The sequence below is a fragment of the Giraffa tippelskirchi genome, chromosome 7, assembly GCF_054371585.1.
Source record: "Giraffa tippelskirchi isolate mGirTip1 chromosome 7, T2T-mGirTip1v1.2.pri, whole genome shotgun sequence".
Classification (NCBI taxonomy): domain Eukaryota; kingdom Metazoa; phylum Chordata; class Mammalia; order Artiodactyla; family Giraffidae; genus Giraffa; species Giraffa tippelskirchi.
In genome coordinates this window covers 76,687,855-76,704,577 of record NC_137281.1, presented here as the reverse complement: position 1 = coordinate 76,704,577, position 16,723 = coordinate 76,687,855, and the positions used below count along the sequence as shown (strand labels likewise).

The 16,723-nt window shown below is 41.2% G+C and overlaps 1 protein-coding gene across 1 annotated transcript in view; it reads left to right on the top strand.

The window, feature by feature from the left end:
• The window catches only part of ARSB (arylsulfatase B), a 161,265-nt gene that overhangs the window by 98,109 nt on the left and 46,433 nt on the right, over positions 1-16,723 (top strand). Inside the window, exon 6 of the mRNA XM_081505962.1 lies at positions 6,472-6,542. Coding sequence (XP_081362088.1) covers positions 6,472-6,542 — 71 coding nt within the window. The remainder of the gene's footprint in view (positions 1-6,471; positions 6,543-16,723) is intronic.

Below are 16,723 nucleotides of genomic sequence, written 5' to 3'. Positions count from 1 at the left end.
CTAACTTTATTGATTTACATGCAGCTGTCCAGCTTTCCCAGCACCACTTGCTGAAGTGTTGTACTTTTTAAGATTCCACATAGAAATGGTATCATACAGTGTTTGTCTTTCTCTGTCTTACTTCACTTAGCATAATACCTTTCAGGTCCATCCATGTTGTTGCAAATGGCAAAATGTCTTTCTTTTTTAGGGTTGAATAATATTCCATTATGAATTTATACCACATCTTTTTTATTCATCTATGTGTTGGTGAAAATTTACTTCCATATCTTGGCAATCATAAATTTGCTGGGTCATATGGTAGTTCTATTTTTAGTTTTTTGAGAAACCTCTATTCTGTTTTCCACAGTGGCTGTACCACTTTGCGCTCCCACCAAAAGTGTATGAGAGTTCCGTTTTCTTCGTATCCTCACCAAATTAGTTATTTGTATTCTTTTTAATGATAGCCATTCTGACAGGAGTGAAGTGATATCTCATTGTGGTTTTGATTTGCATTTCCATGATGATTAGTGCCGCTGAGTATCTTTTCATGTGCCTGTTAACCATCTGCATTTCCTCTTTGGGACGATGTCTATTCAGTTCTTCTTCCCACTTTTAAATTGGGAAAATCAGTTGTGTTTTTGACAAGGATGCCAATATAGTTCAATTGAGAAGAAGAATCTTTTCAATAAATATTACTGGGATAACTAGATATTCACATACAAAAGGATGAAATTAGGTTCCTACCTCACAGAATACACATAAATTAACTTAAAATGGATCATAGACATGAAAGTAACAACTAAAATTATAACAGTTTTAGAAGAAAACATAAGAGTAAAACTCTGTGACTTTGCATTAGGCAATTACTTAGAAAAAATATCAAAAAGCAACAAAATAAAAGACAAGTTGTTCTAAACCAAAATTTTAAACTTTTTTTTTCTGCAAATGGTACTATCAAGAAAGTAAAAAACAACTCACAGAACTGGAGAAAATATTAGCAAATCATGTATCTGATATAGAACTTGTGTTCAGAATATATTAAGAATACTTGCAGTCAATCATAAACAGATAAATAGCCCATTTTTAAAATGAGCAAAGGATCTGAATAGACATTCCTCCAAAGAAGTTGTATAAATGATCAATATACACATGAAAAGGAAAAAGTAAATCAAAACTACAGTGAAATACCACTTCATACCAGCTAGGATGGCTGTAATAAAAAAGACATTTATAAGTACCACTAAGAAGAGGATAGGGAGAAATTGGAATGCTCATACTTAGCTAGTAAGAGTGTAAGATGGTGCAGCTGCTTTGGAAAATAGTTTAGCAGGTCCTTGAAAGTTTAAATATATAAAGTAGATGTAGCAGGTCTGCTCCTAGAGACACTCCCAAGAGAAATTAAAATAAATATCCATACAAAATCCTATACACAAGTATTCATAATAGGCAAAAATGTAGAAACGACTCAAATGTCCATAAAATGATGAGTAGATAAAGACATTGTGATATATCCATGCAATGACTATTATTCAGCCATTTAAAAGGAAGATGTACTGATACATGCTATAAAATGGATGTACCTTGAAAACATTATAAATCATACGGTTTGTAAGTTATATTTCAGTAAAGCTAATTTGACAAAATAATCAACTTGGATACTTTTGTAAATCTTTATGCCCAAGCTGAACTCCAGATCAATGAGATCATTCTCTTATGGTGGAACTCAAGCATCAGTATTTTTTAAAGTTTCCCAGGTGATTGGATTGTGTAGCCAAGATTGAGAATCACAGCTCTAGAATCAGCTCTAATCTAAATGAGCTTCTAACTTAGGAAACTCTAGAAAAGTTCAGATCCCAGTAAGATCTGAAATTTCCACCAGTCTCACTACTCAAAGTGTGGTCCTCAGACCAGTATCACTGGGGAACCTGTTAAAAATATAGATTCCTGGACAGCCTTCACCCTGGCTCTAGTAAATCAGAATCCACAATTTAACAAGAGCCCCAGGTAATCTAAAGTTTGAGAAGCACTGCCCCAGGTCAGTGATTCACAATCTTGGCTGCATGTTGGAATCATCTGGGAGTTATACTGATGCCTGGTTCCACCCCCAGTGATGCTACTGGTATGAGGTACAGCATCTGGATTTCAGAAGCTTCTAGGTGATTTTAATGTGATACAAATTGAGAATAACTGGTGTAAACGTACTGTTTGGGGACATTTAGTGGCAAAAAGAAGAAAAGATAAGATATTTTAAAATAAAAAATAGTTTGTTTTTAACATAAAGGATTGAGGAACATGCATAAACAAATGGAGATTATTGATGTCAAAAATTTCCGGAGGTGCAGGGAAGGAATAGGAGTAACACAATAGTAGGGAAGGTTTGCCCTAAAAAGATATTGAAAAAGTAAAAAAAAAAGAGACCAAGCATTTTACCCTCCAGGTACAAGAGTGAGATCTCTTTTTATAATATATGATTATTAGAGACTATGCAAATTTAAGTGGCCAAGGATCTGTGAGTTCTTGAGAGAAGAGTGTTTTTAAATTGTACCAGAAGATGTTCAGCAGCTACTTACTGAACTTTTCTCTTTTTTTGATATTTAAGAAAGAGTGTTAATATATTAATTCAGCAATAGATAATCCTTCCCAATAACCAGGGTACCAGTGTCCCAGTATTGGTGTCCAGTTTCTCAGTTCTGGGGAGATTGAATGCCTACAGACAATGGGAGCTGAGCTGGGTGGGAGGTGTTCTTCCTGGGCACGAAGGACTCGCCTCACCAACAATGGGCCTCACCTTGTTGTGACCGGCGTCTCTCTACCCTCACTGGTCTTCATAGAATCATGACTCTAAAGTGTCTCCTAGACAGAGTCACAAAGTTCGCAGAATTGGTCTTTGTGATCTCTCATTTCACCCCCCACCACCAGCCTTAGTCTCCGTGTGCTCTTCCCCAGGTGACTTGAGTCTACTCCTCTGTTTCAGCATCAATATATGGCACCCTTGTCTCCACTGAAATGAGCCACGTGGGTTCTGTGCCTTCTGGAGCGGGGTGTGTGTGTGTGTGTGTGTGTGTGTGTGTGTGTGTGTGTCTGTGTGTGTAAGTGCTTTAGTGAATCTGTGCTAACTTACTGCGTTAACTGTTAAAGGAAACCCACAGCCCCTTTTCCTTCCTTCTTCCTCTTCTTCCCCCTCCTCCTCCGGCTTTTCTACTTCCCTCCTTTCTCCCTAACATCTCCCTCTCTTTTTTCTCTTATTCCCTCCATCTTAGGCACTGAGACCCTGAACCCTTTACCAAAACGAAAGAAGTGACATAAGTGTTGAGACTTGAGAACCAACCCAGTGACCATAATACCTTTACTGTGTTTTCTACCTTTTGTTAAAGGCAAGTCTGATCTTAAACATACCAAGACATTTCTACATGCTGAGAGGGAAATCACATGATCAATTATTACCAGCAGTATGTGATAGCATGAGTGAGTAGCATGCAATTAAATTCCAAAAATCAACTAATGTGTTTAAATACTGCAGGTACAATGTAGTTATGGGTCATTTTCCTGTCTTTAAATTCCCAAATTCTGTAAACGATCTGAGTTTTCCCTTTTCATGCTTTTTAAAGTCTTTATGAAAGAATAGAAATGTTCACAAGTTATATACTACCTTAAAAATAATCTTAAAATTTTCCTGATTACAATAAGGATGCATGCCAGCTGTATAAAGCACTGTTGAAAATGAAAGTCTTGTAGTGTCACTGAACCCATCCCCCCATCCCAGCTAATGGTTTGGTGTACATTTTATCATATTTCCATTATCACTGTCTTCCTTTTCCATGTATGTATGCATTTGTAAAAAAATTCACCTGGAGATATTTCTAAAATCCATCACTTTCCAAAGGACTACCCCCAGGGAATAGGTACATAAACTTGTCTAAGGATTTTAATAACTTCTCATATTTTGGTGTGGGCTAACCCAAGGTTTGAGCTTCCCAGGTGGCCCTAGTGGTAAAGAACCCGCTTGCCAATGCAGCAGGCTTAAGAGACACGGGTTCGATCACTGGGTCAAGAATATCCCCTGGAAGAGGGCATAGCAACCCACTCCAGTGTTCTTGCCTGGAGAATCCCATGGATAGAGGAGTCTGGCAGTCCATACGGTCACAAAGAGTCAGACACCACTGAAGAGACTTAGCACACACGCAACCCAGGATTTGTGATACTTTATGCAGTTCCTTTAAATGTACATGTAGTTTTCTTGACTTATTTAATAACTTGAAGTCTCTAATGGTATTTGGTTATTGTTTAGATCACTTCACTTGTCTTATTTTGTATTTCCTTGGCTTATATCTCTGACCATGTCCTTATCAAAATATTCTGATTAGTAGATTTTAAAAAGCATCACTACATACATGACTTAAGAAGGTTGGTTGACTTTGCTTTTTTCACTCCTGTCTGCATCATGAGATTCTACCTGCAATGATTTTCCCCAGCAAATAATTCATCACTAGGATTACTCATAACCTTTAGTGTTCAAAATTTATCTCTTGCTATTAAATTTCATTATTGTGCAGTTTCCCTGGCTCTTCTGAATAATGATAAAATGAAGTGAATGATATACAGATAAATTCCCTTTAAAAATTATTGGAAAAATATCTTTTATTTAAGCATGGCTAGTACTTTGGGGTATTCCATTGAGCTCTACTTATAAAGATGAGAAATCCGGGAGTTACTCCACCTTCTTTCTTGTCTTTTTTTTTTTGAATTGAATGAATTCTGTTTTGTTTCAGTCCAGAAAAGTCATACCTTTGTTTCTAAGTTACCTAAAATTTTAACATGCAAATTTTACTTTGCTAAAATCTAAATTTAATGAACAGTTGTATCCTCTTCCAAATAATACAAAGACTTTCAAATGTTTTTATTCTGATTTCCCCTCCTGACTTACTTGCTATTTTTATCAACCAGCTTTTAGCTCTGTTTGCTTGTTTTTTTTAACCTCAGGAATTAGACATCACCTTTCTGTTAAGAGCTCCTTATATTCATCAGTTTTTTTTTTTGCTTATCATCCCTACTTTCACTCAGAGCTTCTGGGATGAAACCCTAGTTCCTATCATTTTGGACTGGTTGACAGGCTCCATGATGTACAGGTCATTAGTTAAATGTCTCAGGAAGAAAATGAGGAGTCCAAGGAAATAGCCCCCCCCCCCAACATGCACAGAGCTGCCCCCAGGCCTAGAAGCATCCCTGTATATTTTCCTGTCTCATGTTAGAGGATTTTATGGAGTAGAGAGGAAAAAGGAAATCTTACAGAATGCTGAAGTTAAATATATTCACTAAAGGATTGTTTCTTATTCTGAGACTATATTTTTCCTGACTTTTGTTGCTGTTAAAATTACCTTTATTTTGTAAAATAATGGATGGTGATGGTAGTTGAAAGTTTTTTTGGTTTTGGTTTTTATTCATGAGGTTTGTTTTAACTTTTCCTTACTTGGTAAATATAACATTGCCGATCACAACCCAGATTTTTTGAAGATTTACGAGTCCTTGAAATCCTAAGCCACAGCTGTAGACAACTAATTGTGAGTTTGGGATGTGGACATTGAAGCATGTATTCTTGGTTACATCAGGGGCTTTATCGGTTATTCAGATGTGGACAAATCCTATAGTATTAGTAGGACTTTGCAACCTTTTGTTGTATTATCAAGTAGTCCTTAGGAGTCTCCCAACAATTGAAATTATGTCTAAGAACTTCTTCCATAAGGTTGGGTCTATACTAGCAAAATGATCTGGGTGCTTTTTGCATACCCTGTGTACAACTGGTGATGTTTATGCTCCCAATTTTTTAAAAACACTCACAACCAAATATTTGGCCAGTAACTTACTATGTGCCTTTCTCATTTGAAACACAAGCAGGCTGAACTGCTCTCCAAGTTTGTTTCCAACACTAATGTGAGTTGTGATTGCATTTGCACATATATCTAAAAAAAAAGTCTTAAAGAGATATAACTATTTCATATGTATTTATATTGCATATAAGTTTCACACTGTAAATTTAGATGCAGAAGACTCATTTTTGTCATGTGGGCTAATTTAAAAGGCATGCTGCATCTGAATATGTGCACTCCTGTCTTAGCGGATTCTCTTTCTTCCTTTCTCTGTGAGTGTTCAGTGTGGAGTCTACACTGGAGTTCTCATTTCACTGCTGTAACGAAGGGTCATGTTAAAATACGGTCACATTATTTATTGCAAAGGGTCACAGAACTCATCTTTGTAATGGTCATGTGCTTGACACTGAAGTTGTTATGTAAACATTCAGTCATTGTGACAATGTAGACAAGCGATGACTACTTGAAGATGCACAACCACAGATTTTGGAGGCCTCTGAATTCATGACAGAGTTGTTAACTGGAAGTTTTGTTATTTCCTATAAGTACAAGGAAAGGAAGTATTACAGTTACTCATACCCATTTGAAAAAGGAAATTAATGTTTTCTAAAAAATTCTTTTTTAGTGAAGGAAGCCCGTCCCCCAGAATGGAGCTGCTGCACAATATCGACCCAAACTTTGTAGATATTTCACCATGTGAGTACGTTGTTTATTGCTAACTTAAATCTCTTTGGCTTACAAAGATGGTTTTATTGCCTAGTGTCTCTCTACCTTAATTCTCCTTTTCCACTTGAGTTTGCTATAAAAGTAAACATTTCTCCAGCACCTGTGGCACCAATGTCACTGTGGCTTTGGTGACGCAAACGGTGAATGCTGCTAATCAGCTATGTGACCTTCTAAGCCCGTTCCCTCCCCGAGCCCCAGCTTTCCCATCTATAAAAGGAGAACCCATTGCTGCCCTATAAATAAATTCTTCAGTACGATTTTTCTAGATTCCGTATATGTGCGTTGCTGCTAAGTCACTTCAGTCGTGTCCGACTCTGTGCGACCCCATAGACGGCAGCCCATCAGGCTCTGCCGTCGTTAGAATACAATATTTCTCTTTCTGACTCACTTCACTCTGTATAATAGGTTCTACGTTCACCCACCTCATCAGAACTGACTCAAATACATTCCTTTTATGGCTGAGTAATATTCCATTGTGTATATGTACCACAACTTCTTTATCCATTCATCTGTCAATGGACATGTAGGTTGCTTCCATGTTCTAGCTGTTGTAGATAGTGCTGCATTGAACATTGGTGTACATGTATTTTTTCAATTTTGGTTTCCTTGGGATATATGCCTAGGAGTGAGACTGCTGGGTCATATGGTGGTTTTATTCCTAGTTTTTTAAGGAATCTCCATACCGTCTTCCATAGTGGCTGTATCAGTTTACATTTCCACCAACAGTGCAAGAGTGTTCCCTTTTCTCCACACCCTCTCCAGCATTTATTGTTTGTAGACCTTTTGATGATGGCCATTCTGACTGGTGTGAGGTGATATCTCATTGAGGTTTTGATTTGCATTTCTCTAATAATGAGCAATGTTGAGCATCTTTTAATGTGTTTGCAATGGAGAAACAGACATATAGAGAATAGACTTATGCGGAAAGGGGAGGAGAGGGTGAGATGTATGGAAATAGTAACATGGAAACTTACATTACCATATGTAAAATAGATAGCCAACAGGAATTTGCTGTATGGCTCAGGAAACTCAAACAGGGGCTCTGTATCAACCTAGAGGGGTGGTATGGGGAGGGAGATGGGAGGGAGTTTCAAAAGGGAGGGGATATATGTATACCTATGGCTGATTCATGTTGAGGTTTGACAGAAAACAGCAAAATTCTGTAAAACAATTATCCTTCAATAAAAAACTAAAAAAAAAAAAAGTCAGAAAGAGAAAAGCAAATATTATATATTACTACATTAATGTGGGATCTAGAAAAATGGTATAGATTATCTTGTTTGCCAAGTAGAAACAGAGACACAGACGTAGATATCAACCATATGGACACCAAGGGGCAATAGGAGATGGAAGAATTGGGAGATTGGGAATGACATATACATGATGGATACTATGTATAAAATAGATGATTAATTAAGAAATATCGCTATGATGACAATATCCCCTCAGCTTATCTATAGGTTCAATCCAATCTCTTTTAAAATAGTGGCTGGGTGCAAGCTAAGAATAATTTTTACATTTTAAAAATTTAACTTAGTTTTTATTTCAAATTGGGATGTGGTTGATTTACAATGTTGTATTGATTTTGGTGTGCAACAGGTGGTTCAGTTGTATATATGTGCTTGCACACTCAGTCATTTCAGTTGTGTCTGACTCTTTGCAACTCTATGAACTATAGCCCACCCACCCCCCAACCCAGGCTCCTCTGTCCATATGATTATCCTGGGAAGAATACTGGAGTGGGTTGCCAGTTCCTCCTCCAGGGGATCTTCCTGGTCCACGGATTGAACCCATGTTTCCCCATTGCAGGTGGATCCTTTATCACTGAGCCACCTGGGAAGCCCATACATGTACATGTATCTATTCTTTTTCGATTTCTTTTCTCGTATAGGTTACTATAGAATACTGAGTGGTTTTTACATTTTTTTCAGCTTTGTGATTACTTATTTTTAGATCTTTTTGAAAAATGAAAATTGTAGAGGGAGGTTCAAGAGGGAGGGAACATATGTTTACCCATAGCTGATTCATGTTGATGTATGGCAGAAACCAACACAATGTTGTAAAGCAACTATCCTTCAGTTACAATAAATGTTTTTTTAAAAAAAGGAGAACCCATCTTTGATAAGCCAGTTCCCTCCCCGAGCCCCAGCTTTCCCATCTGTAAAAGGAGAACCCATCTCTGAGCCTCCCTGTAACCGTCAGCATTGTGCTGTTATTGCCCCATTCTTACCTGAGAGTGTCAGAACCTCCTTCCAGAAAACTCAAGGCCAAATCAGTCAGCACATCATCTGATCAGGCTGCCCAGGTGCTGCCCAGACCTGCTAGGTCTCGTAAACCTGTGATTTTCCTGGCAATCCTGCAATTTAGCTTGATTCTGCCGAGTGCCTAAATTAACCCATAGGGAATCCTATTAATTTCTGCAGGGAAAGAGGCCATGTGGTGCTCCCATATTCCCATAGGTTGTAATGCATGCAATAGCCCTTTATAAATACCATGCTAGTGGCCCTGATTCCCCTGTGTCATGAGTTAGAGCCTAGAAAGTGTTAACTATTAGACATTTTGCCAGGATCCATCATCATGCCTTGTTGTGAGACTGTCTGCAGGAAATATTGCTCTGACATTCCCTTCATTCACTTGGGTGCTCCCATCCCCTCTTTTAGACATACCACTCCCCCATGGTTCAGGCTCTTACTCTTTTTGTCCTCTCCAGTCTGTGCTACAACCGGTCTTAGGATTTCTCTGCCTGGAGGAAGACTCCACAGTAATTCTGAGTGAGTCACCAGGCATTTAGGGTCAGCTCTCCTTGCCAGGCTCCCTCCAGGCCCTTCTTCCATCTTCTCACCCTCCTAGATACTTGCCATTTCCAAGTATGCAGATTGTTATTCTTAGGTCTAGAGCGTGCTTTTCCCTATGCCTTTCGCTGCTTCTCCAGAATTTTCCTCATCCCTTAAAACCTCATCCACTTGTCCCACTTCTATGAATGCTTTCCAGAAACCCCAGAGGAAACAGTACTCCTTCCTCTCTGCATATATGCACCCCTTCATTTATGTCTCTGTATATGCTATGCTAAGTTGCTCAGTTGTGCCTGACTCTCTGTGACCCCATGGACTGTAGCCCGCCAGGCTCCTCCATCCATGGGATTTCCCAGGGAAGAATACTGGAGTGGGTTGCCATTCCCTCCTCCAGGGGATCTTCCTGACCCAGGGATCGAACCCAGGTCTCCTGCATTGCAGACAGATTCTCTACTGCTGAGGCACTGGGGAATGCCATATCTCTGTATAACGTTCACCAAATTTTCCTGTATGTGCCTATATTTCCCACTAAGCTGAGAGCTCCTGGACTTCAAGGTTTATGTAATACTTATCTTTCCATCCTCATAAGTTAACCCAAAAACCTGGCACTTGGTAGGTACTCTGTGAGGATTATTTAAAGACTGAGTGGGCAGTTGGAGAAGGTCTGGAATGGAATAAAGACCACCTAGAATCATTAGACCTAAAAAGGAAACTGTCCTGAGATAGGGAAGAATGACTACAGGATGGAGAGATTTCTATTTCTATTGGAGTAAACATATGTCAAGAGAGGCAAGGGTAGTAATATATCCAATATGCTAGCCACTAGCCTTGTGCAACTACTGAGCACTTGAAATGTGGCTAATTGTAGATCAAGGTGTGCTGCAAACCTAAAACACTCATCCGATTTTGAAGACTTCGCACAAAAAAATATAAAACATATATATATTTATTACTGGTTGAAATGGCAGTGCCCTTGTGGCTCAGCTGGTAAAGAATCTGCCCGCAATGCGAGAGACCTGGGTTCGATTCCTGGGTTGGGAAGATCTGCTGGAGAAAGGATAGGCTACCCACTCCAGTATTCTTGGGCTTCCCTTGTGGCTCAGCTGGTAAAGAATCCTCCTGCAATGTGGAAGACCTGGGTTTGATCTCTGGGTTGGGAAGATCCCCTGGAGAAGAGAATGGCTACATACTCCAGTATTCTGGCCTGGAGAATTCCATGGACTACAGTCCATGGTGTCGCAAAGAGTTGGACACAGCTGAGCGAATTTCACCTTCAGTTCACTTGGTATATCAAGTTTTAATCTATTGATTGTAATTTCATCTATTTCTTTTCCTTTTTCAATGTGATTAATAGAAATTTTTAAATCACACGTTATTTGCATTACATTTCTGTTGGTCTAGAAGAATTGTTCTAGAAAGTACTAGGAAAAGATTTGATCAGGTGTGTGAGAGCATCACAGACCTATGGTTAGCTACTATGGAGATGCATCGATTTTTTAAACTCTTCTCTGCCCCAGCACACCTGGGGATATGACACAATCCAGTCCATAGCTGATTCACTAGACCAGTGATGCATAGCCAGGGGCCAGACAGGTAAGAATCTCTCAGGGTGGTGAGAGAGAATAAAGGGGAGGTGGGAATGGTTTTCACAACCTCTGAGTAGCTTAATGCACTGCAAAGCCTGGTATAACATCCAAGCATGTGCTAAAAATGCTGCTCACGCTGTAATGGCTGTAAGCTGTCCTCACCGACTAAGTTCCACCTGCAAATGAGGAGCCTTAAACCCCTTCACTCACTAAGCTGTGTTTTGTCTTGGCATCAGAAATGGGAGCTTGAGAACTGTATTCCTGTGTGATGGGCCACAGTGCTGCTCGCCACGGGGTTCTTAGTATAACCTGCCATGAATTTTTGCCATCTTCCTTAAAGTGCCCCCAGCAAGGTAACAACGCAGGCAAAAGATTTTTCCAGAGTAAGAATTGGGGCATGGAAATCAGAAGAGAAAACTGTTATTCTTGTCATTCATAGATTATGAGGTCTTGAGCAAGTCCTTTCACTTTTCTGGGACTCAGTTTCCCACGTATTAATTGATGGATGTACTGAAACCCTTTGCTGCTGTCACAGATTCAGGACTGCTTTCTGGCCCTCTGTTCCTACTCCCCGCCTTCTGGAAGCCCACTCCAGGCCTTCCTGTTGACCCGCCCTGCTGCTTGAGGACTCTTGCTCTAACTCCTGAGTGTAAGGAGGGGTATTGTCAGGCCCTAGCATCTACATGGATCCATATTTACTATCGGTTCACAAAAACAGAGCATTTCCTACTTTCTGTGCCTGCAGGTAGCAATGTGGCACCTCCTTCTCGTCCCTCTTCATGGGCAGCATCATTGGTCTTTTCTGCTTAGTTTTCATATCCATTTCAACCCACTGTGGGGCAGAATTAGAAAAAGGGGATCTACCTTTGGGGTCCTGCTGCTTTAGAGGATGACAATACAAGCCCAGTTCCTTTTCTGTGCAGTTAATTTGTGGGAGGAAAATTAAATCCAGCTATGAGACAATATATATTTGTAGGACAGTCAAGTCTGCATGTCATATTCATAGAATGTGTTTGATGACTATCTAGAGGCTCTTGTGGAATAAAATCAGAAGGTAGCCCATGTAGGGTACAAATGAAGGATAGACGATTGGGTCACTGTTATCATGGAAACGTTTCTTTGGTTTCTAATGCCAGCCACTTCTCAGATGATTTGTACTTACTTATGGGAGAAGAGAGTAATATTCCACCCCCACCTTCCCCAAAGCCACTTCCTTGTCTGTGAGGTGAAAACTGAATTAAGTGACATCTGAGGTCCCTTCCAGCTTCAGCATTGTGTCCCACAATTCTCTACAGAAATAGGACCTCAACAGAGCAAAGCTGCCTCCTTACCATTTCTTCTTTGTCGCCCTGATAGAAAAGATGCACTTGTTAATAGCCAAAGACATGTTTGTAAGTAGACCAACACAGGTGATAATGTTAGAAACTGTGTAAGTGTTAGTCGCTCAGTCGTGTCTGACTCTTTGCAAGCCCATGGACTGTAGCCCACAAGGCTTCTCTGTCCATGGAATCCTCCAGGCAAGAATACTGGAGTGGGTAGCCCTTCCCTTCTCCAAGGGATCTTCCTGACCCAGGGATCAAACCTGCGTCTCCTGTGGTGCCTGCACTGGCAGGCAGGTTCTTTACCATCTGAGCCACCAGGGGAAGGTAAACATTATAAGAACTCTTCAGTTCAGTCGCTCAGTTGTGTCTGACTCTTTGTGACCCCATGGACTGCAGCACGCCAGGCTTCCCTGTCCATCACCAACTCCCAGAGCTTGCTCAAACTCATGTCCATCAAGTCAGTGATGCCATCTAACCATCTCGTCCCGTGTCGTCCCCTTCTCTTCCCGCCTTCAATCTTTCCCAGCATCAGGGATCACATGTGAGCCAGAACATTCTGCAATAAAGCATAAAGAAATCTCAAAGAGCCGTAGATCCTACCCATGAGGATGGCTACAGGGAGGGAGGGATGGAGGAAGGAAAAGAACAACTATTGAGAAGTATGTGAGTTGGAGCACTTGTGCGCTGCTATTGGGAATGTAAACTGGTACATCCGCTGTGGAAACAGTATGGCAGTTCCTCAAAAACTTAAAAATAGAACTGCCATATGATCCAGCAATTCCATACCTGGATATATGCCCCAAAGAATTGAAATCAGGGACTTGAACAGCATTGTTCACAGTGGCCAGAAGCTGGAAGCCACCCAAATGTCCGCTGAGAGAGGCATGGATAAACAAAATGTGCCACATACATACAATGCAGTATTATTTTTCAGTCTTAGAAAGAAAGGAAAATTCCTACACATGTTGCAACATGGTTAAACCTTGAGGACAGTATGGTAAATGAAATACGCCAGTCACAAAAAAAGACAAATAACCATGTGATTCTACTTACATGAGGCACCTAGAGTAGTTGAAATCGTAGAGACAGAAAGTAGCACAGTGGGTTCTAGGGACTGGGTGGAAGGGGGAATGGAAGTTGTTACTTTTAAGTGGATATTGAGTTTTGGTTTTTTAAGATAAAGAGTTCTGTGGACGGATGATGGTGATGGTAGCACAGGAATGTGATCGCACTCAATGCCACTGAACTGGACACTTAAAAATGGTTCAGATGGTAAATTCTATGTTATGTATTGCTAAGTCGCTTCAGTCGTGTCTGACTCTGGGTGACCCCATAGACGGCAGCCCACCAGGCTCCCCCGTCCCTGGGATTCTCCAGGCAAGAACACTGGAGTGGGTTGCCATTTCCTTCTCCAATGCATGAAAGAGAAAAGTAAAAGTGAAGTCGTTCAGTCGTGTCTGACTCTTCGCGACTCCATGGACTGGAGCCTACCAGGCTCCTCCGTCCATGGGATTTTCCAGGCAAGAGTACTGGAGTGGGGTGCCATTGCCTTCTCCATGTTATGTATTACACTGTACCAAAATTTTAAAAATTAAAAATCAATGAAATTTAATCCCTCCCCCAAAAACATAGAAACTTCATGAAGACAGGATCTATAACTTTTTCTTTTATTACCATATTTCCAGTGCATAGCACAAGGCCTACCATCATACTAAGTCCTCAATAAATATTTATTCATGAATGATGACTAGACCAACCGGTTATAGTCTTTGTTTTATTGTCTCTTAGCCTTTCTTGAACCTAAAAATGACTCCAGATGGCAATTCACACTCTCCTCTTAAACCCTGAACTCACATCCTACATTTTGTGTCTTTAAAAAAAAAAAAGTCACAAGCTGCTTTTTATTTTAATTAACATTATCACATACAGATGTTTGAAACTGCTTATCCAGCATATAAATGCCCACCCTCACCCTTCCCCTCATGGAAAATATCCGATGATGTGGCATTTTCTCTGCCCACTTCATCTCTTTCCCCCAGACTTCCTTGATGGACAAATGAAAGAAAGTGAAAGTGTTAGTCACTAAGTCATGTCCAACTCTTTGGGACACCATGGACTATAGCCCACCAGGCACTGCTGTCCATGGGATTCTCCAGTCAAGAATACTGGAGTGGGTTGCCATTCCCTTCTCCAGGGGATCTTCCCAACCCAGGAATCAAACCTGGGTCTCCTGCCCTGCAGGCAGATTCTTTACCATCTGAGCCAGCAGGGACAAATACATATATATATATAAAGCCCCCGGCCTGGTTTCAGCTCAGCTGACTTCCCCTCTGAGCCGAGGGTGCAGCTGCTTCTTGCTGGTCTCTGTTCCCATTTCCGCCTTTCTGGAAAGCTCCCTTTCACTGCTACACTGGGCACTGGCTCTCTCAGTGCCCACAAAGCCGCCTCTGCTTTTATCTCTCTTGCCCCCGGGCCCCCGGCCAGTGTCAAACATATGGTTTATAATTGCTTCCCTGTGTACTTTGAGGAAACCTCTTATTCATCTTCAGAGGCTTTGTTTTCAGGTGACCTTGCATGGACACATTTTGGTCTCTGTTCAGGTAGTACCTTTTTCTCCTCCTTCATTGCTAAGAATAGATCCTAAGAATTATTTATTCTCCCCTCCTGTCCTCTCATGTCTGTAAAGTGTTTCTTTCTAGCAGGCTGACCTGACTCAGGGTCTGTCTCCAGCTGTACATGGTGGGCTGTGGAGGAAGCCTGTGCAAGAGCCTGGGGGGAGGGGATGGTACTGTTGAAGGTGATTTATGGGAAAGCCTGGAAACATCCAAAGGCTGGGGAGCAGCCATGATCCCAGGTTAGGCTCTGGGGTCCTACAGGTGTGAATGCCACTCTGCCTAGTTCTGAAGCACTCTAGCCCCAAATTCTGTGGATCCCCTCGGTTCTAGTCAGCCAGTTCTAGTCCCCGTCCTACCTCAAACCAGGAGGAGAAATGATTTCAAAGGTATTAGTCTGCCATAGAGAAAATGTATATGCTCATCCTATACACCTCAGGCTTGACCTGGGCTATTCTGAGGTAAAGACGCTACTCTGTCTATGACCAGAACTCACCTTGGAAGTCAGATGTGGCTTTCAGTGAATTGTCAGAATTCTCACGTCCATCCACTTGTGTGGATGACCACCTGACACACACACACACATATAAAGTGCTCAGCCCCTGCTGGCAGAAGCCTGATTAGAGATGAAGGGCCCTGACAGATGTTAGCATTTTCCACTCCAAAGGCCAAGTCTTCAAAGTGATTCTGTACATCTTCGTCACTATTGCATTGAAAGGGCCTCTTCTCTTCAAAGGTTATAATAGGATGTTATTTCTGCTCATGATTACAGGGTGAAAGAACAGTCTTCACTCCCTCCCTTCCTCTCACACACATGTTTTCTGTGGTAAAATTTTCAGGTCTGTACTCTAGATCCAGGAGTGATCCAGGTTTGCATGCTTGGAGCTGCTCCCTATTTTCCTCTTTAGAGCAAATTCAGATCCACTTCCTGACACTAAGTTGCCGTTTCTGAGGTGATTTGTTCAGTAAATACTGCCTGCCCACAATAGGTATACAGTTGTAGGTTGTTGTTGTTCAGTTGCTCAGTTGTGTCTGACTCTTTGTAACCCCATGAACTTCAGCATGCCAGGCTTCCCTGTCCTTCATCAACTCCTGGCACTTGCTCAAACTCATGTTCATTTGGTCTATGATACCATCCAATCATCTCATCCTGTCACCCCCTTCTCCTGCCTTCAGTCTTTCCCAGAATCAGGGTTTTTTCCAAAGGTTTGACTCTTTGCATCAGGTGGCCAAAGTATTGGAGCTTTAGCTTCAGCCCTTCCAATGAATATTCAAAGTTAATTTCCTTTAGGATTGACTGGTTGGATCTCCTTGCTGTCCAAGGGACTCTCAAGGGTCTTCTCCAGCACCACAGTTCGAAAGCATCCATTGTTTGGTGCTCAGCCTTCCTTATGGTCCAACTCTAACATCCATACATGACTTCTGGAAAAAAACAGCTTTGACTATATGGACCTTTGTTGGCAAAGTGTACAAGAGATCATTTAGGCTTTAGCTTTTGTTGAAAGAGGACATAGACACAGCCCCTCACTTACCTGCTTGACAGCTGTTGGTGGTTCCCAGCTGCCCACAGCCATGCACAGACTCCTTAGCCTGCCTCCTGCAGCCTCTGTCATTCCCCTGAGCACCATTGCAACATCCTCCGCCATCTTCCTTTGCTTCTCTGACCCTTCTTGAAGGCCCAGGTCACATTCTCCTGCTCCATGAAGCCCTCCCCGACACTCCAGACTTGAGTCCCTTGAGTTTTTCTGGAGCATCTTGAGACACTGAGATCTTGCTTCTTCCTCCTGCTGTTATTTATGTTTATGGTTTCCCTATCCAGAGCCATACACTCCATGGAGG